Source organism: Athene cunicularia (assembly GCF_003259725.1).
Source record: "Athene cunicularia isolate RWA chromosome 9 unlocalized genomic scaffold, athCun1 chr9_part2, whole genome shotgun sequence".
Lineage (NCBI taxonomy): Eukaryota > Metazoa > Chordata > Aves > Strigiformes > Strigidae > Athene > Athene cunicularia.
The window spans coordinates 2098866-2122423 of record NW_020799111.1 but is presented as its reverse complement, the minus strand read 5'-3'; the positions used below and the strand labels follow the sequence as shown (position 1 = coordinate 2122423).

The following is a 23558-nucleotide window of genomic DNA, read 5'->3' as shown; positions in this document are numbered from 1 at the left end:
GGTCAGAGCAGCGGCCGGGCCGGCGCGGGGAGCCCGGAGCGCAGGTCGGCCCCGGGGGTGGGTCGGGGCCTTATCCCCGGGGAGCGGGGCTGGTGAGGAGGGGGCGTGCGGAACACCGGCAGCGGCCCTCCGGTGCCGGGGAGGAGTTAAAGCCCGGCAGGAGGAGGGCGCGTGTTCCGGAGGCTGTTCGGTGGCTCTGCGGAGGGGACGCTGGCCCGGGTGGCTTCTTGCCCTGGTGAGGCTGCGGCGGGGTGGTTGCTCCCGGGTCCTGCCCGGCCTCACAGCAGCCGGCGGTGGCGTTGCCAGGGGCTGGCGAGCCCAGCCCGGCCTTACCGGCGCTTCTGGAGAGCGCTCGGTGCAGCACGGGTCGTGCTTTCCTGTTCATTGTTACCTTACTTCCAGCGACACTTCAAAATTGCACCCTACTGTGTTTTTTAAATGCCAGATAATCCTGATCTTTTCTCATGGGCAGTATTCTTAAATCATGTGTGTGGTCAGATTTTCTCCACTTTACTGCTACAATTATTTAATGAGTTGGGATGCTAAATCTTGTTGATTTTTAGACGTTTTATCTTTTCCACAAATACCTCCTTTTCCTTCAATTTCAGAAGTGACAGGCCAGCTCTTGTTGCTTCAGCTGTAGTTAATGACAGAGATTGTTTCCTCTCCTGGTATCTGTGTGGGTCTTTATATGCAGTTGACTCTAACTTGCACATTTTAACTTGCAAGCTTGAGGAGTCAAAATATAATAGGAAGTCAACAAACCTGATGTGATATAAAACTGGCTAGAGGTTTCTGATTTCATGACTCTTTCCCCAAAGGTGGGTAAGCTGGCAAGTATGCAAAGCTGGCAGATCCGGCTGTCTCACCTTGAGGGCCCTGCTTAAAGTCTGACAGAGGCAAGAGAGGATGCTGCTTGGCCCCTCGTGGCTCAGCGCTTTCAGTGTTGAACTGATCCCAACCTCTCACGAAAGGAGCTGCTGATAAAGGACCTGGATTCTGCTCCAGATTTTTTTTCTGAATTTTATCAGTTCTCTGTGGTGAACAATGAAATCTCTCTGCTACCCACTGAAAATCGATTCTGTGTAGGTGTGATTAGGATGAAACAGAAGAGCCGCTACAGGCTCATGTCCGTTGTTGCCGCTTGGAGAACTCTTGGAGTTCTGTCAGCAGCTCTGGGGATCTGCTTGTCTGCTCTCCTCAGCAGCTCTGCCATCAGCAGTACAACAAAGGTGTTCTGCATGCTGATTGAATTTTGCTAAGCACAGGCAGGACCAAAGAGAGACAAAACACCGTATCAGAATAGGGATAGGAATTTTTTTTTTTTCTTCTCTCAGTGAAATACGTATGTTCTCTGTGTGTGGTTTAAAATACAGCTGAACTCCAGGGACAGGCTTTAATCTCTGGATGGTGTTTTAAAATGCTGTAGGAGCAGGATAGAAGCTCTGATGAAAGTGAAAGAGCTAATATGAGTTTGCATTTCTGAGAGTCTCACTTTTTGTGACCTACTCCCACTTTTGTTGATTGCTTACTAATGCCATATTAACTTTTGCTGGGAGGTTTCATCTCTAACTACTTGAGAAAGTGCATAGATGTTTTGGAAACAGAAGATTGTGTGAATACCTCCACAGAGTGAAACTAAAGTGTAGTTTTTGTATCCTCAGGATGAGTTTAACCATTTTTCTGTTAGAGAGCCACAGTTTCATGGAGGAGCCACTGAAATAAATTCTAGCTTTTTGGGTGTTCCATGGTAACTTTTTTTTTAATTCCCCTTTTTGCCTTTAATGTAAACCTTTCTTGTTTCATAAATACTTCTCTGTGTATGCATACATACATACCTGTGCTCATGACTTAAAGGATGTAATTTTTAACTAAGTGTACTGGTACTGTAAATTTGTGCAACTTATTTCCATATCTTAAGGCATCAGGGGAGTTTTTGAAGAGTTAGTCCCATCTTAAAATTCTCACAACTGTATGAACTAGCAACATGTCCTGAATGCGTTTGTAAACTGTGTGATCTCTTTAACTTAGTCTGTAATAGGGACTTGTTAGAGATCTAATTTTTGGATGGATTCTTACTGCTGCTTGCTACAAGGTGCTTATAGTTTTTCTCTGAAGTGACAAATGTCCCTGTCAGAGGTGGATCTTGGGCTGGCCCATTTGGAAGTCCCTGTGTGTCGCTGATCCTCCACAGTTTGGTGCACTCAGGAGACATGAGATCTGCAGCTCCCAGTGTGTTGAGTTTGCCTGTTTGCTGAAGTTCAGATTCTCTTTCAATGTTGTTTGAGTTATTCCATATATTAGGTCACATGATTATATAAATACAATTTGATAATGATGAATGGTTGTGCTGGGTCTTTTTTTTGTAGAAAAATCTGTTTGCCTTTATTCGGCAGATATTTGACTTGTAAGCTCATGAAGGCGACCATTGTTTTCCTCACCTGTAATTGTGTGCTAATTTTTTTTAACTTCTTTCCTCTGTGGACTTCTGCTTGTTTTGCAGTTGGATGGAGAAGTAGCCTTGTTCATACATTGCCATGAGTGACTGCTGCTTTTGTGTACTTTCCTAGCTGCTGAACCCAAAAGGATTTGGCAATGGAGGCTTTGCTGGAAGGAATGCAGAGAAATGGGCAGGGGAGGTATGTATGCAACAGTATATACCCGTCATTCAAGATTGTTTAAGTATTAATCTTCCCTCTTATTCAGAATCAAATCCTCTGGTATCAGACGAAGCTTCTGTTGCTTAAATAAGGGCATTGGAGTTTGACTGCTAGTGCATGCTGGTGGACAAATACAATGTGCAGTGGCCTTCAGCTGGTGCAGAAGCAAAGCCACTGATTGAGATAAAATGCAAAAATTTAGTTTTAAATCTTCCTGAAAATCTTATGTGTTTTTTTTTTTTTTTTGTCTTAACATCAGGAGCAATAGTAATTAAAAGTGTGAATAAATACTTAGTTTGTAACAGCTTTGCAAGGTTAATGAGACATGACTTAGTTATCTGTTTTTATTGAAAACATCTGATTATTTCCTGCTTGTATTGAAACAGCCGAGTCCCATTCGTCTCTGAAGAATCCTTAATGCTTTGTCTTAGTATCTAGACTTTTGGGTACTCAAGAGAGACTGTAGTGCCAATAATGGAAAAAAATGTTTTATGTGTTAAACAAGTGTGAAGCAAAAGTCACTGATGCCATTTTCATAGTCATCTTTGAGAATGTGACTCAAGTTTCCTGATACCTTATCTTCTACAGAGAACTGATTGAAGAAATCAAGTTTAGACTTAGCTTTATATTAGCAGATGCTGTGAAGGAAATGTTCTTTCTTTATGTAATAGCTGCTAATTTTTTGGTTAACTCGCAGGACAGGGTGAACTTCAAATTTAACTGATTTTGGCTCCTTTAGGAAGTATTTCTTTCCCTGTAGAAAAACTGCCAAGTTGTGAAGTGTGCATATGTCCTGGGGGAACAGAGAAATTTCAATCCCTTAACCTATTGATTTCCCTTTCTTTTCAGTGCTTCCTGTTTGACAGGCAAATTAAGAGGGTAAAGATCATCTTGGAGTGCGCTGCCCTCTAGGGCTGTGTCTGCAAGCCTTAATATTGTCCCTGGTTTAGCAGCTTGTGAAGTTTTAGAGGACTTAGTTGAATTGGCTTCAATAATTGCTGCACCAAATTAGAAATTGCAGCATCGCTAGGGAGCATTCTCTCCCCATTGGATTGCAAATGTTTTATTCTTCATTATCATGTTGTCATCCAACCCCCTCTACTTGGGGGTTTGTCTGCATTTATGATAAACTTCGGTTTTCAGGAGCTGATAGCTTGGCTGTAAGATTTCTCTGGTGACTGAAATTTGGTATAAAATGCCTCTGACTGGAGAGCAGTTAAGATAAATACAAAATATGGATAAAACATACTCTGGTTTACTTAGATAATGTATAGTACTGAGTCAAAGGGATAAGTGTTTATAGGTGGTTGGGACCGTTCTCTCTACACACAGACATTTGAAGTAGTTTGTTCTTACTGGGATTTTGCAAGTATTCTGTTCTGGTCATTGCCAAATTTAGGTCTCTGCCCAGTGATACAAACATGCCACTTATGAGATACTGCATTAGAGAATGGGATGAACATGTGAATATTAAGTTTATTTCTCTGCAAGCTAATTTGCATAGAGTTCAAAGAACTGTATATGCAAAGTTGGTCCCTGGGTGCACGTCAGCTTGTTCTGCTGACTTTGTTGGTATGGGACACTGGACCTCTGTTGGGTGGTGTCTGCTTTGTAACTTCAAGCTCTTCCCCTTCCAGTGGTGGGTTCTTGACTTCCTGTGAGGCTGAGCTGCAGGAGCTGATGAAGCAGATTGACATTATGGTGGCTCACAAGAAATCTGAATGGGAAGGACAGACACAGGCTTTGGAAGCTTGCCTGAGTGTTCGAGAGCAGGAACTTTCCTCTGCCAGGGCTGCTCTGCAGGAAAAATATAAGGAGGTACCTCAGGTTCATACTGTTTTCTGATTGGTGTCAACCTGTGTGTTTTACAATATAAAGACTGAACCTGAATTTCAGAGTTTGACTTTCATGGATGTGTGTTTTGGGTATTGTTTCATCAGTTCAGGTTGATTTATTTTTTTGTAATATTTAAATGCTAAGCCAAAATAAGAGGTTAACTTTAGCAAATAACTGTGCTAAACAAAACAGGAGCCTGTCTTATAGTTGGAAGTCAGGAATAGTATTTACAAAGGAGCCTGTTGGAATAAGGTGTCCATTTCATAATTCAACCAGAGTCAGATGATCAGCTCCCTAAAGGTTGGTGGAAGTCTACAGATTGAATTGTCAGAGTTCCTAGAGAGAACCCAGAGATGCTGAATCTGGACACAACAGTAATTGACAGCCCAGCAACCTGCAGTCATTGGTAGAAAAAACATTTGGTAGTGTAAACTACACCAGGATATTGCTGGGAGGTTCCCCAAGGGCTGTTTTATGCAGCTCAGATTTTGTAGGCTTTAATTAAAGGCCTGGGGGAAGTGCAAAAAAATCACTGTATCAGTGGAGAAGTATCAGTAAGTGAAGTTTTTGCATAGGATGTGGACCATAAACTTGTGCAAATGAACTGATCAGAGGAAACCAGCAGGAGTCTGGGTAGCTGTATCTTAAGATCTAGCCACATTGACATTTTCTGAAAGTGTTTAAAATTTGTCTTTATATTTATAGCTGCTGTGTCCTATCTTTCAGCAGACTCATCGCTACAAATCGTGTTTTGGCAGCTCTCTGATGAAGTTGCTTTGATTTCTTGGGTTGAAAGCCAGCAGATAACTGCACAAGCAATTGGGTTTTTTGGGTGCCTGTACAAGTATACTACATCCTCAGAATTACCCAAGTACTGCTGTAGCTATTAGTAATTTGATGTGGAATCTAGTACAATAGAGAGAAATGTGACAGGTTGCAGTGACAGTGGGTTAAGAACTCTATAGGTTCTTGTTAATATGGTCAAGTGTTCCTGTTGGTCTGCATGGTAAGTTTTGGAATGAATGTTTTTACAGAATTACTAAATCTGGAGTCATGCCACAGGATTTCCATTTGCAAGAACAATGATTTTTATCATATACTTTATTATCGGTTGTGTTTTTGCAAGACACTTTTGTGAAATATTTACCACCAAAAGCGAACACTGATTTCAGAACTAAACTATAAACTGTGATTAAAGTTGCTACGGGAGTATACTTATGCTTTTGATTTACTCATATGAATTTTCTGTGGTGATTTCTTTCAATTCATTGGCTTGCTGTCCTTTGAACCTGCAGTTAGAAAGGTGGCCACTCTGGGTTGTGGATAGGAAAAAGATGGGGGGAAAAAAACCCCACAAACCCAAAACATGAGTCACGGGAGCAGTTGAATCAATGTAAGGGAAGTCTTCCCCATCAGTTTTAAAGCCCTGTTTCTTTCTTTGTCCCGCTCACCTCCATGTGCTGTTTGGAATCTTTGCTTCAGCTAAGCATGGTAAGATAATGACATGGCCATCTTTTCTCTTGGTAGATGGCTTGAAATCATAATGCATGTTTATGAAGAACTGTTAAAAATAGCAGACAGAAATAGCCTTTTGACACAAGCCCAAACTGTCATCTTTATCCCCAAGCCTGAAAACCAGAAAGTGGCTCAAACCAAGAGTCCAGAACAGAAACAGTTCTGGCCTCAGCTTACCAAAGATTTAGGTACAGACTTAATCTGATTCACAGTGAGTGGCCACATTGAAATAATATGCAGTTGTTAATAGAATTAGGGTCTTTTAATAGCGATTTCCTGCTCCTACTATGTCTATTTATGAAATGCAAACTAATTGTAGTATCTACTGACAATAGAATCCACTTCTATTGTTTTATTTATTTGCTTTTGAATTCTTCATTCAGGTTGGCATGTTGCGTCACCAGGTAGAAGACATGGAAAAAGCCAAACAGGACATGGTTAGAGAATATGAACAACAGCTGAAGAAATTTCAAGAAGAGGTGAGTTGCAAAAAGAGAAGATTGGTTTTTAGTTCCCAGTTGATATATGATGTGATAGTGAATACTTTGCGTCATTGCTTTTGTTTAAATACAATGGTTTTAAAGCTTCCCATTCTTTTAATGTTCATGTTCTTACAAAAGAGAGCATTGAGCATAGACAAAGTAATATTTTTATGCTTCATTAGGCCTGTTTTTTGCACTTTGGAGGAACTTGGTGACGCACTGAAAACTGCTGAAGTAGTAATGTGGAGTAGATGTATTGTTGCAGTTTTCATGTGTTAGACATCTGCAGAAGTTTACTGCAAAAACGTCCTGGGTTTGCCCATTCCAGTCACAGTAGTGCTTATTCTGAAGTTGCCATGGGTACAGGCAGCAGCAGTTTGCTCTTTCAGCATGTCATTAAATTAAAAAAGGGTGGTGGTGTAACTGGCCTGGATCGTATGAGATCAAGAAATGAGAATGGTATGTAGTCTCATCTTCTTTTTGCCTCCATTGACTCTGAGTTTGTTGGTAAGGATTTTGTTCTCTTAAGGCATATTAGTCTTAATACACTTAATAAAAACTAAATATACTTAGAAAATATTTTTCGAAAATAATTTCAGAGCTTTCATCTCAAAAAGCTTCTTACTCACTGCAAGGTGGTACGTGTGGAATGTCCTGCAGGTGGTAAAACAGCGTTCCATGTTTATGCCTTAACTCTTTGCCTGACTCCACTTGCTTGTCAGTAGCAGCGAGTTAAGTGGCATGAACAGCCAGTAGAGCATTGACCTGTTTTCTCTGTAGGATTGGGCCTAGTTCATGCTCACTGTAAGCCGTAAGTTAAATTAATTTAGTAGTCTCTGCTTTGACGACAGAAGGCATCTGTCCTCATTTAGAACACCTTACTGTTCAGTATGACTAACGGTCTTCATTCACTAGATGTTCCCACTGGAATTGTGGATAAGCTGCAAAGCAAAGCGGAGGTGCATTGGCAGATCTGCCTAAATTGCTAAGGCGAAAATACAGCGTGTGTGTTGTGGCCAAAATTGCAATGTGTTGGTATTTTACCCACACAATATTAATGTAGATGATCTTAAGCTCCAGTACTTCTCAGTCATCTGTTCTTAGTACTGTTTGGGGAAATTCTTTCTGTCTTGGTTTACCACCATTACCAGTAAAATTACAGGTACAGTGTCTAACTCACTGAGGTTGTTGAAAGAATAAACTTGGAATCTTCTGATGTGTTTGGTAAAAGATGCTCGTCTGTTAAACTCTAAACCATTCCCATTGAACATGCCTGGACACAGGACTTTGGAGAACCTTTTGTGACCACTGTATGAGGTCTTGATTCAGATGTTTTTTCTTCTCACAGTCCTTCTCTTCATCCATGGGCTTAGCTTTCTCCATCAGTAAAACAGGAATAATGACTTCTCAGATTCATGTGACTTGAAACTTTTTATTTAATAGTTGAGTTGCGGGGAGCTCATCAGATGGAAAATTCCGTGCAAGTTGCAAGTGATTATTTGCACAGAGGGTCATTTAAATGTCAAGAGTTTTTTTCCTCATTCCTGCTTCTGCTATGGCTTTAGCATTCTAGCAGTAGGCGTAGGAGTGATATTTTCTGTTGGCATTCTCCACTCATTGTGAAATACATAGTGTATCTAAGCAGAAAATGACAGATGAAGTAGTGTTGATATTATGTATAATGGCAATTCTCAAATCTTCCTTCTCCCACTAAGCGGAAGAGTTCCAGTTCCCACCTGAGCTTCACAAGTGTATTTTAATCACATAAGAAATTCTGTAGAACTACCCGCCACCCCATGTGTGGTGTGATGTGCCCCTCTGTGTGAGGAGATCAACCACAGGTACTGCCTGCTATTACTGTGGCTGGGAGCCACCTGTAGAGAGAGGTACCATGCTCTTGCTTCATTAACAACTACATGTAAGCCTCCATCTTATCAATATTTTAGTCATGTTTTAATAGTGGTAAGACAGAGGTCTAATTAGAGCTGCTGATGTCATGACTTCAGTGGCATCTTGCTACTCGTATACGACTTGGCATATTTTGCAATCCTGTTCATATAATAGGCTCATTATACAAATAGAAGTCTTTGCTTGCAAGCTGTGTGGTCTTGATTAGGGGAATTGTTTGTGTGAAGCCATTTTGTGTGCTTCTTTTCAAAGTGCTGTTTAATTCTTGCCTTGGGGCCTTGAACAAAGTTGTCTCTTTCACTGTATTCCTTGCAGTTGTCCAGGCTGAGGAGGAGCTATGAGAAGCTGCAGAAGAAACAACTAAGAGAAGCTAGAGGAGAAGATAACAAGAGACAAGGGGAGGACCAGTTTGAAATGAGCCGTCTGACCAGGAAACTGGAGGTATGTAGTGAAAAAGCAAGTGCTAACCATAGTTTGTATATATTAACTGACTTTCTGGGCTTCACTGGTGACTGCATAGTCTAGTAGGGAGTGGACTATGAATCCCGCTTAAAAAGTACTCTCCTTCTAGTCTCCAGGTGTAGCTCTTCTTGGCTGCTTGTGTAATAAAAGCAGTTTCCTGTCTTGGGGTCTCTGAGTACACAGGAGAAGCTATGCTGCTGTTCTTATTCTTAGGCTAAATGAAAGGAAGAAGGTGCTGGAAGAGTAATTAATTATGTGAATGGAATGAATTCAGTGTGGTGAAGTTGTCATCTCACTTCGTTGAGGAGGAGGGAGCTACACGTCAGACTTTCTCAACCCTGTCTCATCGTTTAATCTTTCTGCTATGCTGAGCTCAACCACACTCAATTTTCTTCTACTGTACCCTGAAGATGTGGCTAACAAACACATCTGACTGATGTAGTGTCCAATTTCTGGAGCAGAGATTAGCATTAAAATTCTGTAGTTCATACTTGTCATCTGAGTGATTTCAATAGCAGTGTGTTTTGGAAGCTAAAGCCAGTCTGAATTGTTAAACCTCTGACAGCAGATCCATGAAACTAGCCATGAATCTGTTAGCACTTAACATTTGTAAACAGCAGTAATTGACACTGACGTTTTAACTCAGGAGGGAGAGAAATACAGCAAGCACAGTATGTGAGGGGTTTTATACTGCTGAGCTGGTGCATCAAATGACGGGCTAATGGTTTCCCTGCTGTGGGGGAAGGTGCATGAGGATATGGTGGAGAGAGAAAGCAAACGTGGATATGAACTAGGAGGGGGCCTTATTGTCATGGACATACTGCTCCCAGCCACCCCTGCTGTCCTTGCAGGAGTTTCGTCAAAAATCACTTGACTGGGAGAAGCAGCGCTTGCTTTACCAGCAGCAGGTGGCATCGCTGGAAGCACAGAGGAAGGCTTTGACTGAGCAGTCTGAGCTCATTCAGGTACAATTAATATGTGCTGAAAGTTTTTGTTTTGTTTGTGGCAGCAGGTGGGAGGGGAGGGAGGGGGGAATAGGGAGCGACTAATGAAATCTCAGAGGCTTGAATCCAGTTTAGGTTGCCATTGAAATGACTTTTAATGTCCCAGTGGAATAAGGTTTACTTGTATGAGTGCTGTATGGAGAAAAGATCTGGAGTCTGTCAACAGAGGCTAGATAGACCTTGTGCAGCTCTCCCTGCCACCTCTCCAATTATGAGAGAAGATAGTAGGATGAAGCTTTCCCTAGGAGGCAGAGACCACAGCATATGACACTTTAAAATAGCTGTTACATCATGTTGTCTAGTTCAAAGCTGTGTACCTGCCAGTAGCTAAATATGTACCTTGTGGGTCCAGCTCAGAGGATGATGTTGGAGAATAGTCTTCCCCTGTGACAGATACTTCTGCAAAGCACTGAAGTAACAGCAGCTTTTAGCACCATCCCCCCTCCCCCTTTGTTTTGTTTTTGGGGTTTTTTAAGTCTCTTAAAGGCAAGAAGTAGTGGGGCTGCTGTTCCTGAAAAGCTAATTGTTCAGTGAGTTAGTGGTGCTGCAGCAGAGCAAGATGAATTGACCTAGAGCACAGCTGTGAAGTCACACTGACACAATCACAGCAGACACTGATAAGAAGCTCTTGCTGGGGGCTTTACACTTAATGGGCTCCTGAGTTGCTCTTGAGTGGAAGCTCCTGCAAGGAGGAAGTTTGTGATGACAAGATTGAAGCTGGCTCTGACAGGGGCTGTGTGAGAGGCTGACACTAGTAGATCTACAAATGCAGAGAGTCGTTGAGCAGAAGGTCTTGCTGCTCTGCTGTCTTTGTATCATTGATAGCTCAATTGTCTGAGAACAGATGTGTCCTTGGAGTGCAGGCTGGTATTTTGGAGTGCAGAGGAACTCTTCTTACTGTGCAGCAGAAAACCAAGAATTTGGGGAGATTTTTCCTGAGCAGTGTAAATGACCTAGGTGCGTAGATACTGTGAACAGGCTGCCTGAATCCTCAATTTATTTGAAAAGCCCAGCATGAAAGTGCTAAATTTTTGCCTTGGATGTTTCTATGTATTTTGTATGCTTGGATGTTTTTCTGGCACAAGGTCAAGATGAGAGCTGTGACCATGAAGTACTTCCCCTTTCTCTTCTTCCAGCTGGTTTCCCCTCATATCTTTCAGTGCAGTTTAGGGAAGCTTGGCATTCTTACCCAGTGATGAGCACCTTCCTATAACACCTGCAGCCTTTAAAGTCAACAGGTGAAACTTGGAATTCATTGCTGTCCTGCGTGTTTGGAGGCTGGAAAGAAGAGATAGGTTAAACGTTTTCTTAATGCAGAAATAAATATTCAGGTAGTCTGGTACTCCAGTTTTGTGGGTGGAGAAAGGCTGTACTTTAAACTCTTGCCCCTCCTGATTACATTTTCTGTCATGACTATTCAAATAACGAAAAGGCTGTAATCAAAATTATACCATAGTCTTCCAAATGCACAGTTCCAATAGTTTTCTCAGTTATGAGGCATTATGTGTCAGGCAATAAATCAAGGCATGTGGTGATTCTGAAGCTGGCAGGAATTGCTACTCTTAGAAACTGGGAGTAAAAGACTACTCAAATATTTTGTTTCAGCCCTTAAAAATTGTAAGGTACTATACAAAAAGGGAATATATGAAGCAAATATTCTTAGAAGCTTATATGAGAGCTGGCTTGTTAAATTTCACCAGCTAACTAGGTGGAAAGAAATGCTGTGAAATAAACTATTGTGCTACAAATAATAGCGCATGTATTGTTTGCTAGTCATATGTTCTTATAACTTTTTTGTCTGCCATTAAAACAATGAAACATTCAAAGTGAGCATTCTCACAAGCTGTTAGAACCAGATATTTACTGCATAAAGCAAAACATAATTGACTGTTACACCCGTTCAGTTTTTGATCTGTTTGATGGTTGTGGGTTTTTTTTATTGTGCACTAAGTGCTGCTTTCTATCCTGGTGTGGAATTAATGATTGGGTAATCTTTAGCTTGTGTATGGTATTCACAAACCTTCTTACATGCTGCTGTTTCTGCTGGTCTAGCCTTAGGTTAATGAGCAAAAAATAGTAGGCAGCTTTGTTCTTAGACAGTTCATACTCGGACAACTTGAGTGATTTGAGATCTGCTTTTCACGAATTCTCTTTGAACCCCCTTTGAAATCAGAGGGCCCCCTTATTTTATTTTATTCTGTTTCCCTTCAGAAGTTATACCCATCGTGTAGCCCTGGAACAATATTTTCCCTAATTACCTGAACTGTAGTGTTGCTTACTTTGAGAATGTGGCTTGTTACACAAAGAAATCAGTAGTGATTTTGAATGTAGTTTTGATACACTGTGTTTTCTATAATTCAGCTTTAATGCAAACCAATTGTTCTTAGCAGACTCAGCTTGCCAGTCGGAAGCAGATTCTGGAGTCAGTGGAACTGGCCAGCCGATCAGAAATCCAACACTTAACCAGCAAGCTGGAGAGGGCCAATGATGCTATCTGTGCCAATGAGATGGAGGTGGAGAGGCTTAACATGAGGGTGGATGACCTGACTGAAAACAATCAGATGATTCTGGAAGATCAGCAAAGAGTTCAAGAAGAATTAAGGCAATCCAAGAAAATGTTAGAGGTCAGTGGAGGAACTGTTAGGAAACTGAATATGAAGCAGTGCCTTTGAGAAGTAGTAGGAAGACTCTTCATTCCAGAGCTCCCATCTCTTCTAGAGCCTCTGTAAAGTTCCTGATCGGTCGCAAAGCTGGCTTTGTACCCATGTGGTGCTCTGCAGTATTGCCAAGAGTTCCTTAAAAATCTGATCAACCTCTTGTCATGTTACAGCAAACTGATTTGGTCCATCTTGCAACAGTCATTCTTACTCCCTCCTGTGCAGGTGCTACAGGATGAGAAGATGGAACTTAGAGCCACCTTGCAGTCTCAGGAAGATTTCATTGACAGCTCCAAGTTGCACCAGGAACGGTTACAGAAAGAGCTGGCCAGGGTGACTGAAACTCTTCGCACAAAAGAGCTCCTCATCAGGTAGCATTTGTGCCTCACTGGTACTTATGCTCTTGAATCCAGATCTATATTCCAGGTTCTCCCACTGAGGGCGGTAGAAGCATTTTTGTGCATTTGGATCTGTATTGGTTGATATTTAGAATGGCACACCATAGTTTCTCACAAGTGCTGTGCTTTCTTGCAGCATTTGCCAAATTGCATTGCTTTTGAAATCAACTGATACTCAGTGAAGAGTGTGGAAGGAATCAGCTTTCTACTCAGCTAGGAGAAGCACAGGGCTTTTGAGTTGGGTTCCCCCCCCCACCCTGTCATTTTTGGTCAAGTGCTGGAGGCTTTTCAGGATTTGATAACGTGCTTGTTAACGTAGGTGAAAGTTCTCACCAATTTATTGATGTCAGATTAGGGTCTTGGTAAGGTGACAAAGTCACCTTGGCCTTCCCCTTCTGCACTGGCAACATGCAAAAACTATAGGGTTCTGATGGTTGTGTCAAAAGGTTTTGGTGTATGTTAACCTAACAGCCACACTGTTTCTTACAAGCTGCATGTCTGCTAATAGCAGGGAGACTGTGGGTCAGGGAGGGCAACGTCAAAAATAGGATGGAGTCTTTTTTAATCAGCCTGAACTCAGACAGGGGGCTGTCATCCAGCTGGTATGTTTGCTTTTTCACAGTGCACACAGGTGTCGCCTACTGTTGGGTTTTGTGTAGTTTTCAGAGAATTCTAAGAAAATGGTGGTTATGTTCTCTGTATTAGTGAACTTGGACATGACTTTTCTGTGCCGAGATTAAAGTTCATGTTTCTCCTTAGGGCCTTGGAGGACCGCTTGCAAGAGAAACAGTTGTCTTCTCCAGGGCTGGAGCTGGAGCATATATTACTGCAGCTGGATGTTGCCCAGAAGAAGGAACAGCACTTACAGTCAGAGGTGACTCATCCTGAGAACAGGTAGCAACTGCTTGTTTCCCCTGGATGTGCAATGAAACTTGGATAATAATATAATACCTAATATATTGTATTCATCAAGTTAACCAGTCCCACTGATTTTTGTAGGCTTATTTTAAATATCAAAGGTCTAAAGAAATCAAATGCTATTCATTTTGCAGTTTAATAGTGAGACTCTTTTGCTTGTTGGTTGGCTGTTTTTCACTGCACACTGTGGGTGTTTTCAGTGTTTTAGCTTGCTTAGGCTTAGCACCTTCATTCATAATAGGTTAAGGAGTCTTTGTTAGTCAGCTGGTAAGAACCAGATCTAGACCTTCCTGTGAAATAAGAATTATAAACAAGTCTTCCCCTCTGCGTTTGTGGTTTTCAGACTAGTGTTTGCATGGGAAGTTTGTAATCTTAGTATGATAAAGAAACAAACAAGAAACAGTTGTTATCTATTGTATCAGCTTCCTGATCTCTTTTGAAATGATTTTGGTTAACGAAGCAAAGGATTGGTAAGGAACTTCTAGGTTAAGAGTCCGGTTTCTGTTATGACGGACATAGGAGACTGCTTGGAAGATCAAAGTTGCTTTGACCATGTCCTCCTTGGGGTATTCTAATCTGTAGTTTTACATTTGGCACCCAGCCTGGTGTCTTCAAATGCAAGGTGTGTACAGCTGAGTGAAGAGCTGGATGAGAATATCAAAGACCTGCAGTCAATGGAAGAACACCATACTGAATCAAAGGCAGAGATTAAAAAGGTAATGTTGCTTTGTTCCTGGAGAGTGGGAAAGGCACTTGTGGAGTCAGCTATTCCTGTGTGTGTTGTGCCTCAGCAGTGCACAGTTAGCAAAGCTCCAAATGGGACCAGAGTGCGGGAGTGGTGCGGAGGCAGTGATAGGCTGAGGGGAAGGAGCAGATTTGATAAAGGAGCAGTTGGGAGGATAGGTTTTCAGGTTTCTGTATGTGGCTGTGTGGCTTCCTTTGTGAGCGTCTCTTAGGCCTAGCTCTTCTCTACAGTGTGCAGATACTTGAAATAGTGTTGGAGGGGCAAATATGCAAAGAAATTAAGGCCTGAAATCCTGAGTTTAAGCATAATACAGGCTCTCAACAGGATGAAGAGCAGGGAGGAATGGGTTTTGCTGTAATATGCCTTGTCACACTTGAGACAGGGCTTCAGATGTGTTCCAGGCTGTACATGAATAAGGGAGCTTGTTTCAGGCTTGATACCTAGACATGAACTCAGGGGCTGGAAGAAATGGAACAGCTCATCTGCCACAAGGACCTCACCCTAGTGCTTTGTGCACCCAAGGGAGGCAAGCCCCCAAAAAAGGCTTGACTTTTAGTAATGGTCTAGATCAGTTAGTGTGAGGGCTTTCACTGGAGCCTGGTTAAAGCAGAAACCTTATTGGACTTGAGTGAAGAACCTCACTTCTGTGTAAATCTTTCATCCTTTATTCTGAATGTACAGAGATGCAGATCTTGCCAGAGATGTGTGCTTGGTTACGCATTTAAACAGCCACACAATAAATGAATCTCCTACAGGCTGCTGGGGAGGAAAGAGAGATTTATTATGGTTGTTTCTATTTTATATACTTGGGAGGCGTTGAGGTGACATGGAGATAAATCACCATATGTATAATATTTACATGGCTAGGCAGAGATCATCTGGTTCAATTTTCTAAAATGCTTATAATTCTCAGAAAAATCCTGGAGGTTTGGGTGGTTAATATTTCTGGCTAATGGAATGGAATACTAGGGAAGAAATTATGCTATGTTGTTGTTCTGTTATGTCACTGAATAAGTATAGGTGTGCCTACCAGAATATTATATGCAGTGCAGGTCTGCGATCTCAAAAAGGGCTGAATAAAATAAGGTGTGGAAAATAACCAAAAGGATGGAGTGTTTTTTATACAAGGAACAGCTGAATGGGATAGGACTTACTAAACTGGAAAAGAGATAATTGAGATTGAACATACTAAAAATAAAATCATGCCTGTCATGTGGAAAGTAAATAGGGAATGATTATTCTCTCATAACGCAGGGACCAATGGTCATCAAATGGAGTTATGAGAACAAAGAGGTATATTTTTACCCTGTGCATAGCCAGCTTGTGGAAGTTTGCCATGGGTAGCTTTAGTTGCTACAAGCGAATATCAATTCAAAAGACTTAGGACAAATTCATGGAAGAAAAGCCTGGGTAGAGCTATTTAAAGATACCATCTCTGCCTCAGGAAGGCGGAGTGGCACATTGCAGGGTTATGTTATGAAAGTGATACTGTGCTTGCCTGGCAATGGTAAACCTTTGGGTATCTATTGTTGGCCACAGAGCCAGAATGGTGAGCTAAAGAGACTGTGATTTGATCAATTTGGGGGTTTTCCACAGCATGTTCCAGTTGGCAGTTTATGGTGTGGAAAAGGTTTGGGATGAGGTGGTTTCAATCAGGAAGGACAAGCATGCACAGAGGGCTTGTTACGTAGAGCTTTTTGTTTTCCAGTATTTAAATTTCACATTACCATGTACAATACTTTTGCTTTTTTGCTGAAACATCTTTTAAAAGCTCGTGGGTGGTGTGTGCATATCTTCTTCCAGCTGAAAGAGCAGCTCTCTCAAGCTGAACAAACTCACAGCAGTGAGCTAGAAGTGATGAAAAGGGAAATCTCCAGGTTGACACAAGAGTTACAGCAGCGGGACATCACAATTGCATCTGCAAGTGGCTCCACATCAGACCTAGAACAACAGCTGAGAACAGAGATTGAAAGAGCAGAGAGGAAAGCAGTGGAGCACAGGGTAAAAAAGGCAAAAGACTCTTACGCTGTCTCTTTAAGGGATCTGAAGGCTTGGAATACCATCCTAGTTTTTAGCGATGTTAATAGTTTCCTTCTCTCTTCAGCCTTTGAACAAAGACTTTGAGACCCTTCTGATGAAATCTTCTCATTTATGGTGTTCACTGAATCTGTCTTGCTGCTTCCTTTCAAACCAGTAACTGACAGTCCCACAGAATTCTTTGAGATCACTCATGCTAACTAGGCCTGGATGATGACATCTTTGAAAAGTAAAGTAAATAAATGTGCATGGTTATTTGTATGGTCTTCTCTATAGGGTCCCTGCAGAACTAATGGCCCAAAACCTGCTTTGTACTTGTGCTTGAATTGAGGGTGGAAAATGCCTGTAGGGTGTTGTGGACATGTGTTGTGTTCTTTTTAGCTAAGCTTGTTGTTTGCCTCTGTCTCCTCAGGTAATTCTGGTCCAGCTGGAAACCTTGAGGCTGGAAAATCGTTATCTTTCAGAGATGCTGGAAAAAATGAAATGTGGTATGCTAGAGGTATGCGTTAGGGACCAGAGGAGGGAAGGGGCTAGCATCATGTGTCCCCTGCCTGGGAACAGAGCTAGTCTTTGCCCAGGCCTCTCCAAATGCTTGATAAGAGTTCAGTGAACTGAAAACCCAAGCAAAAGAGGCAGTTTGTGAGGAAATAAGTCGCAGAAATACTGAACATCTTGTTCGATCAGAGAGTAATGGGAACTGCAGAAACAGAACCATCATCTTGGTTCCTTCTCCATGGGGTCTGGCCCATGTTTTTTAGTACATTTTGTTACATTTGCATTTTTATTCTGGTTTACCTCAAACCTCTGATTCTGAAGCCGTGATGTCCTTTTGATCTGTCTCAGAGCTGTAACTGCTCTGGTCCTTGCACTTGCTGGGCTTGGGAGCATGTTGCCCTCCTGGTGAGGAGCCGCTCAGCAGTGCTGTCCCTTGCACCCCACAGGCTGCCTGGGAGTATTGGCTGGATGCCCTGGGGCAACGCGCCGGGAAGGGGCACGGTGGTGGGCTCCTGCTGGTGTGGCACTCTTGAGGCCAGCTGAGGCCACCTTGTCCAGAGGGGAGGGAGAAGGGGAGCCTCTGTGGAAGAGGTACTGTCTTGGCAGGAATAACACCTTGAAGGTGGTTTCGTTTTAGTGCCTGTATGAAGGAAGAAATGGCTACTGTGCAAGTTCTGTCTTACATAAACTGGAATGGATGCCTCACAGGGAGCAAGGACTGGATTCAGACAGCTGAAAACCTAATAGTAATATATTATCAGAGCTTTTATCCTGTCAGATCTGTGGGAAGGAAATACTCTGCTCTTAATATAAGTTTGGGGTGATTGTCAGATGTGCCAAGTTCTTGGGAAAGTATTGAACAGAAGCTCGTGACTGGTGAGATGAAGAAAAACCAAAGCTTTCTGGAGGGGTGGTTTGAGACTGGAATGACCTAAGGCCCTTTACTTTCTGCTTTAAGTGCCTGGTGGGCTTTTGCTGGCTTGCCTTACCAAAAACTTAATAGCAAAGTGCAAAGCAATAAACCTGTTCTGTTTTGGGTTTTTTGGGGGGGATTTTTTTTTTATTATTTTTTTTTTTTTTAAAAAAAAAAGCCCCACAGCCCCCATGGCACAGGAGCTTCCTGTCTTGGCCAGGTTCTTCTCATGCACGTTTGGAAAGACCTTAGATACAGCAGTGATGAGAATGAATTAAGCAATCTAAATTTAATAGAATTAGCAAAAAGAAAGTGGAAATGTCACAGAAGTATAAACAAGGGAAATTCCTTACTAGCCTAGGTGGATATAAAAGATAGGGAGGAGCAAGTCGTTCAGTTTCAAAAAGAAAAAAAATACTAACTTTTACCAGTGAAAGTTTCTGAAGGGCTATTGGTCATCCCATGTGTATGCACAGACTTATGTAATTACTGCCTTTGCTAATTTGGGTGAGGGGATCTAGAAGTGTTCTTAAAAGCAGCTTTGCTGGTAGATCACAGTGAAGGTAGATTCTCAGAGAGTTGTTCCTTCTCATCAACAGCAAACCACTGGGGTATGTGTCGCTTCACACCTGTAGGAAGTATCTGGCAGATCCTGCTGCTTTTGTACCTGGAGAATTGCTGAGACAGTTTATGGGGCTGCCACCTGAGTGTTTCCAGCTTTGGCTGAGAGGCTTGCATCCTAGTGAAGTGAGGGAATCCTAAAATATACAGCTGGAGGAGAGCTCGAGGTCAAGCAGTCCTTCTCATTATCCCAAGGCCAGAGGCAGATCTATCTCAACTATTCTCGGTCTGTATTTTCCTGTTTTCAGAAGCATCCAGTGGTGAGAGAGACTTCTTTTCCTAGGCAGATGAACACAGCTTGTCTGGATGCAGACACAATAAAGCATGTATAATTGATTTGCACTTACAAAAGCCTTGAAAATTTTGCCAGTCAAAATTGAGATTAGAGGGATACACCTTAAGGAAATGCTTGCTGGCCTTTGCTCTGGATTTGACTGTGGTGTCTTGCGAATCAGAATTTTTGACTTCAGCCCTTCTGTCTGTTAGGAAAAAGATGGGACCCTAAGAGAACTCAGTGAAGACTATGCTGTTGAACTAGATAAATTAAAATCTGAGAACCAGAAATTGTGGAGGGATCTAGCAGAGGCCAGAGCAAAACTGGAACTCACTGGACAGGTCTGCCAGGGTGGGCCTGAGGGCAGCGCTCAGCAGATGCAGGACGAAAAGCCTGGGGCCAGGGATGTGCAGTACAGGTGAGTGTTGCGTGACCCCAAGAATGCTGCTTCCTTATTATGAAGAACAGAAGGCGTGGGGATGTGTGGGTTTTTAATGATGTGCTTTATGTCTAGTAATCTGTCTCCAGCACATAGTATGTATGGGAGAACACAAGGACTGTTTTGGAATCTGTCTTTTTGCTGTAAGTAGTGCAATAGCTTTTAGTCCCAGCTGGTTTGCTTTCTGCAAAGCCAGCTAGTATTTGACTGTCTTTTGACTGCCTTTGCTTTTTCCTTTGATTGAGAAGCAGTACGTGTTCTTTTTGGTGAAGGGATTAGATTTGGCCCAGGTGGCTGTGCAGTGCTGGGATGTGCAGACTGTAGTTTTTGGTATCTACAGTGGCAGAAGAGAATTCCCTAGAGACTAGATGTGCATCTGGAAGTGTTACAGAAACGAGCCAGTTTGGATTGCCAGGGCTGTTAGTAACCTGTATGTTAATTGTTATCTCTGCTCAAGTTTTCTCTAAAGTTCAGCTGCCAAGAGGCAAACTGTCAAACAGTTATGTTTCAAACCTGCTTTCCAGGACAACTCGGGAAGCACAGCACAAACATGATGAACAAGCAGAGAGAATACATCACAGGGCTGACTGGACTGTTCAGCATCATCAAGGGGAGCCCCGGAGATGTGGGGCTGCTGAAATAGGAACCGTGACCCCTGAGACGGGTGAGCTGCCCACCCAGAGTAGCAAGAATAACTCCATGGAGTCACTTGCTTTGGGGACCTGGCTGGGAACGGATCCTTTGCTCCATGTGCTGGATGGAAACCAAGATTTTGCAGATGAAGCATCTAAGCAGTCCGTCTCAGATCATCAGAGGGAATCTGTGCCTTTGGTAAGCAGTGGTATAGAAGCTGGCTGCTATTCAACAGCTGAGGGTATAGCTGTGTTCTCATCTGAAAAAAGGAGCCAGATTTTTGAATGTAGGATCTGGCTGCATGGTGTGTATGGTTCTGTAAGTACACATCAAATGTTAAACAGGGAGGGAAAAACACTGCTGGATGTTTAATACTTGGACAATGGGAGCCATGTGGTTATTCTTCAGAACTCTGGGAAAGAGCTTTATGTTTGGTATAATTGCTAAGCTAATTCTGGAAGCTCATGGTTCTCTATAGTGGTCTGTACATCAGTGTGTACCATGACCTGCTTATGTCACTTCAGAATTCTGCTTCAGCTTCTGGCTTGGGTCTGTAGTGGAGGCTCAGAGTGGATGTAGAGCGCTGAGTATTTCAGTGTACAGCCTCTGGCTGGATCTGAAAGCTGGTGCTGCACATCTACCTTCACTGTAATGCACAGGCTGAGTTTGACCCCTCTGAATGGATCTGCAGTAGTCAGAACTTAAAGCCCCTTAGGAAGGCCTGAAATTGGTTCTTCACTGCACAAGGGCAGGCTGTTATTTTTCCCAGTCATTGACCATACTTTTTTAGTAAGGAACAGTGTTGGCACCTGCTCTGTCCTTCTACTTCAGCTCAGTTCCTGAAGCACTTGCCCAGGATACAGGAGACTTGGACTCAATTGCTTCTTCCTTTTAAGACCATCTCCCCCAGTACCCACTGTAATGACCAGGCTGTAGACTGACTTGAGCAGGGAGGGGAATGGAAGATGGACACGATTGTTATACCCTGGGTCAGACAGGGCTGTAAGTAGTGCAGGGAGGGGAGAATCCTGATTACTGGTCCTTCCTCCAGACATGTTGCCTCTAGCAGCCTTCGGAGTATTTTTCCCTCTGGTTGTGTGTTGTTAACAGTGACAACAGCTATTTTTGCTTTGTGGAGAGCCCAGAGAAGAGTCTCTAGATGCACAGATAAGCAGATGCTTGTCAGCTTTGTAGGTCTTGACTAGGTTTACTATCAAGAATAGGTCTTGATGGTTTCAAGACCGGAGTATCTTGTGGACATGTCCAGGAAACAAATGTTGGGAGCTCAGGGAACTGTCATATTCTAAATGGAAACTCTTCAAGATGCAGGATTGGAACTGAAGTGTGAACAGTTGCACTTCAGGGTCTGAGAAGCTCTAGACCTTGGTGTCTAGTAGTATAGAATGTGCTGCTTTTTGTTCTGAGAGGTAGAAATAAGGTTTCTAAGGAAATGCAAGTATTTCCCCTGGTGTTGACTGGAACTCCTTGCTCATGGTCAGGCTCCAGTGTCATTAAATCAGTTCCTTTAAGAGAGAAGAATTCTCATCAGTAGGCAATAGTGGGGTGTGAGACATTTGCTTGTTATCTGCAGTCTTTTTTTTTCCTGCTTCCCTTTGTTTCTGGCTGTTGATAAAAGACCAGAAAACCATGAGACTTCAGGATTTGGAAATAACCAGTTGTTTTCTCTTGCCAAGACACTGAGACAAATTTTCTGTAATGAAAGGCAGCCCCTTCGTTAGTTTATAATTCACCTGCCAGCGCTTGTACAGGAAGCGTCTCTTCATTAAGTTATAAATTAAGCCTAGTTTACAATGTAATTTTTGTAGTTATGAACTTGTGGGTGAGTGGTGTGAGTAGCAGGAATAGTTCTTGACTGTAAAGGAAAGTATCTGGGCTAGTTTATTGACCACTGGTAGCTGAACTGGTGTTCAGTGAGCTGCGATGGGAGTGTGGTCTGTACTTCCCCTGTGGGATTGTACCAGGAACCCCCATTATTTCAGGAAAGGAGAAGAGCTATGTAAAAGAAAGCAGAGATATCCCCAGTGCTGGTCCAGTCTGCCAGTTCTTTCCTTTCCCTGGAACCCCTATACTGCTCACTGAGGTTTTTATGAAGACAAGGAGCAGGATGTAGACCTTAAGTATGAGGCTGCACTAGCACACCCAGGACAAAACCCCTGGTATTTTGTAGTGACCTTGTCTGGAGTTACGCTGTGATTACATGTGCTGTGTCATTCCCTCTCATTATTTTAAGCTGAGGGGCTGGTAATTGAAGTGAAGCTCCAGTTCCCCAAGTAAACTGTCAATTCCTATCGATAACTCTGGGGTCAGGGTTCTATGTGTGGAGTGCAACAGTTACATAGGCACATGGAGAGCTTACTTCTGTTCAGCCCTGGCCTCCCAGCTCTTTGCCATTCCAGTAGCTCCCCTCTGTAAAGTTATATGTGCTGAGGTACTGATTTTACTCCCCGTGGTTTTGGCAAAGGCATGGGAAGTTTTCACTGTTGGTTGGAGACAGCCAGGAGAGACATTTACCTGTGACATAAGGGTAAGACCCGAGTGCTTAGTCTGTCCAATAGGATGGAAATGACACAAGAGCCTTTTAGAAGCATATTTAGTTGCATGGCTTGTGGATCTGTAGTGGTTCTGGCCAAAACTCAGAATGAAAAAAATACCTGATATCCCTTTGTTTCTCTTTAGTGTCCCTTCCCTACAGCTTCAGTTGGATCGATAGCTGCGAGGTACCTGGAAGAAGAGGAACTGAGGTCCCAGCACATCCTGGAGTGCCTAAATGCTCACATTGAGGAACTGAAAAAAGAGAGTGAAAAGATAGTGAGACAATTTGGACACCAGGAATAATGTTTCTTACAGAATTTGAATGCTGGTTTACTTGTGTGGTTCCAAACTGTGACTGCGGAGGTACCTATAAACCAATGGACATTGGCACTTGAGTGAGAGGCTGTTATCTCCCAGTTTGAGCTGAATCAGCAGGATGGATATTGAGGAAAGAAAACTCCTCTCTGATATGTTTGATCTGATGGAGGTTATTACACCACAAACACTTTAATCAACTTGCTCTAGGTCAGAAACCTGCATCAGAGGTGCATGTTTGTGCACTCACAAAGACATTATGGTGTTTTTTAGGAGCAAACAATTTACTAATTTTAATGTAAAGTATTTTAAGTGTATTTTATACATGTAAAAGCATTGAAATAAAACAGAATGGAAAACCACCTCTTTCCTTGTTCATACAAATATACAGAGTAAATATCTTGTGGCTTATCTTGCCTTCTCATCAGGAACTTTGCTTAACACCTTTTCCATTGTTTCCCTCCCAGAGTAGCGATGTTTTTCAAGGAACAAGGAATGTAATTCCTCTTTCCTTCAGGCTACCAGTATTTCCTCCAGTCAGTTTCCCCTCAGTAGAATTTCTTAATGTTTTCTGGTTCTTGCAGCTTCTGCCCTTTACTGTTTGTGTAGTATCTGGTGTCTTTATCTTGCCTTGCATGTTGCTTGAAGTACTGGAAAATAGTTGAGAAATGAGTGGCTGAATTCTGATTGTGG

The 23558-nt window shown here is 42.5% G+C and overlaps 1 protein-coding gene across 4 annotated transcripts in view; it reads left to right on the top strand.

Annotated features, from left to right (window-relative positions):
* The window catches only part of CEP63 (centrosomal protein 63), a 28395-nt gene extending 5174 nt beyond the window's left edge, over window positions 1-23221 (top strand). Inside the window, exons 1-15 of one of the 4 annotated variants that reach the window (XM_026855477.1) lie at window positions 1-44; window positions 2571-2639; window positions 4298-4478; window positions 6395-6490; window positions 8717-8842; window positions 9715-9828; window positions 12258-12491; window positions 12750-12895; window positions 13682-13816; window positions 14442-14556; window positions 16389-16586; window positions 17035-17121; window positions 19138-19343; window positions 19889-20195; window positions 22695-22853. In XM_026855477.1, coding sequence (XP_026711278.1) covers window positions 2596-2639; window positions 4298-4478; window positions 6395-6490; window positions 8717-8842; window positions 9715-9828; window positions 12258-12491; window positions 12750-12895; window positions 13682-13816; window positions 14442-14556; window positions 16389-16586; window positions 17035-17121; window positions 19138-19343; window positions 19889-20195; window positions 22695-22853 — 2148 coding nt within the window. In that variant the 5' untranslated portion in view covers window positions 1-44; window positions 2571-2595. Of the gene's footprint in view, window positions 45-2503; window positions 2640-4297; window positions 4479-6394; window positions 6491-8716; window positions 8843-9714; window positions 9829-12257; window positions 12492-12749; window positions 12896-13681; window positions 13817-14441; window positions 14557-16388; window positions 16587-17034; window positions 17122-19137; window positions 19344-19888; window positions 20196-22694 lie in introns of all 4 variants that reach the window. The other 3 variants (XM_026855475.1, XM_026855474.1, XM_026855478.1) reach the window with 3 other exon arrangements.
* Window positions 23222-23558: the final 337 nt, after the last annotated feature.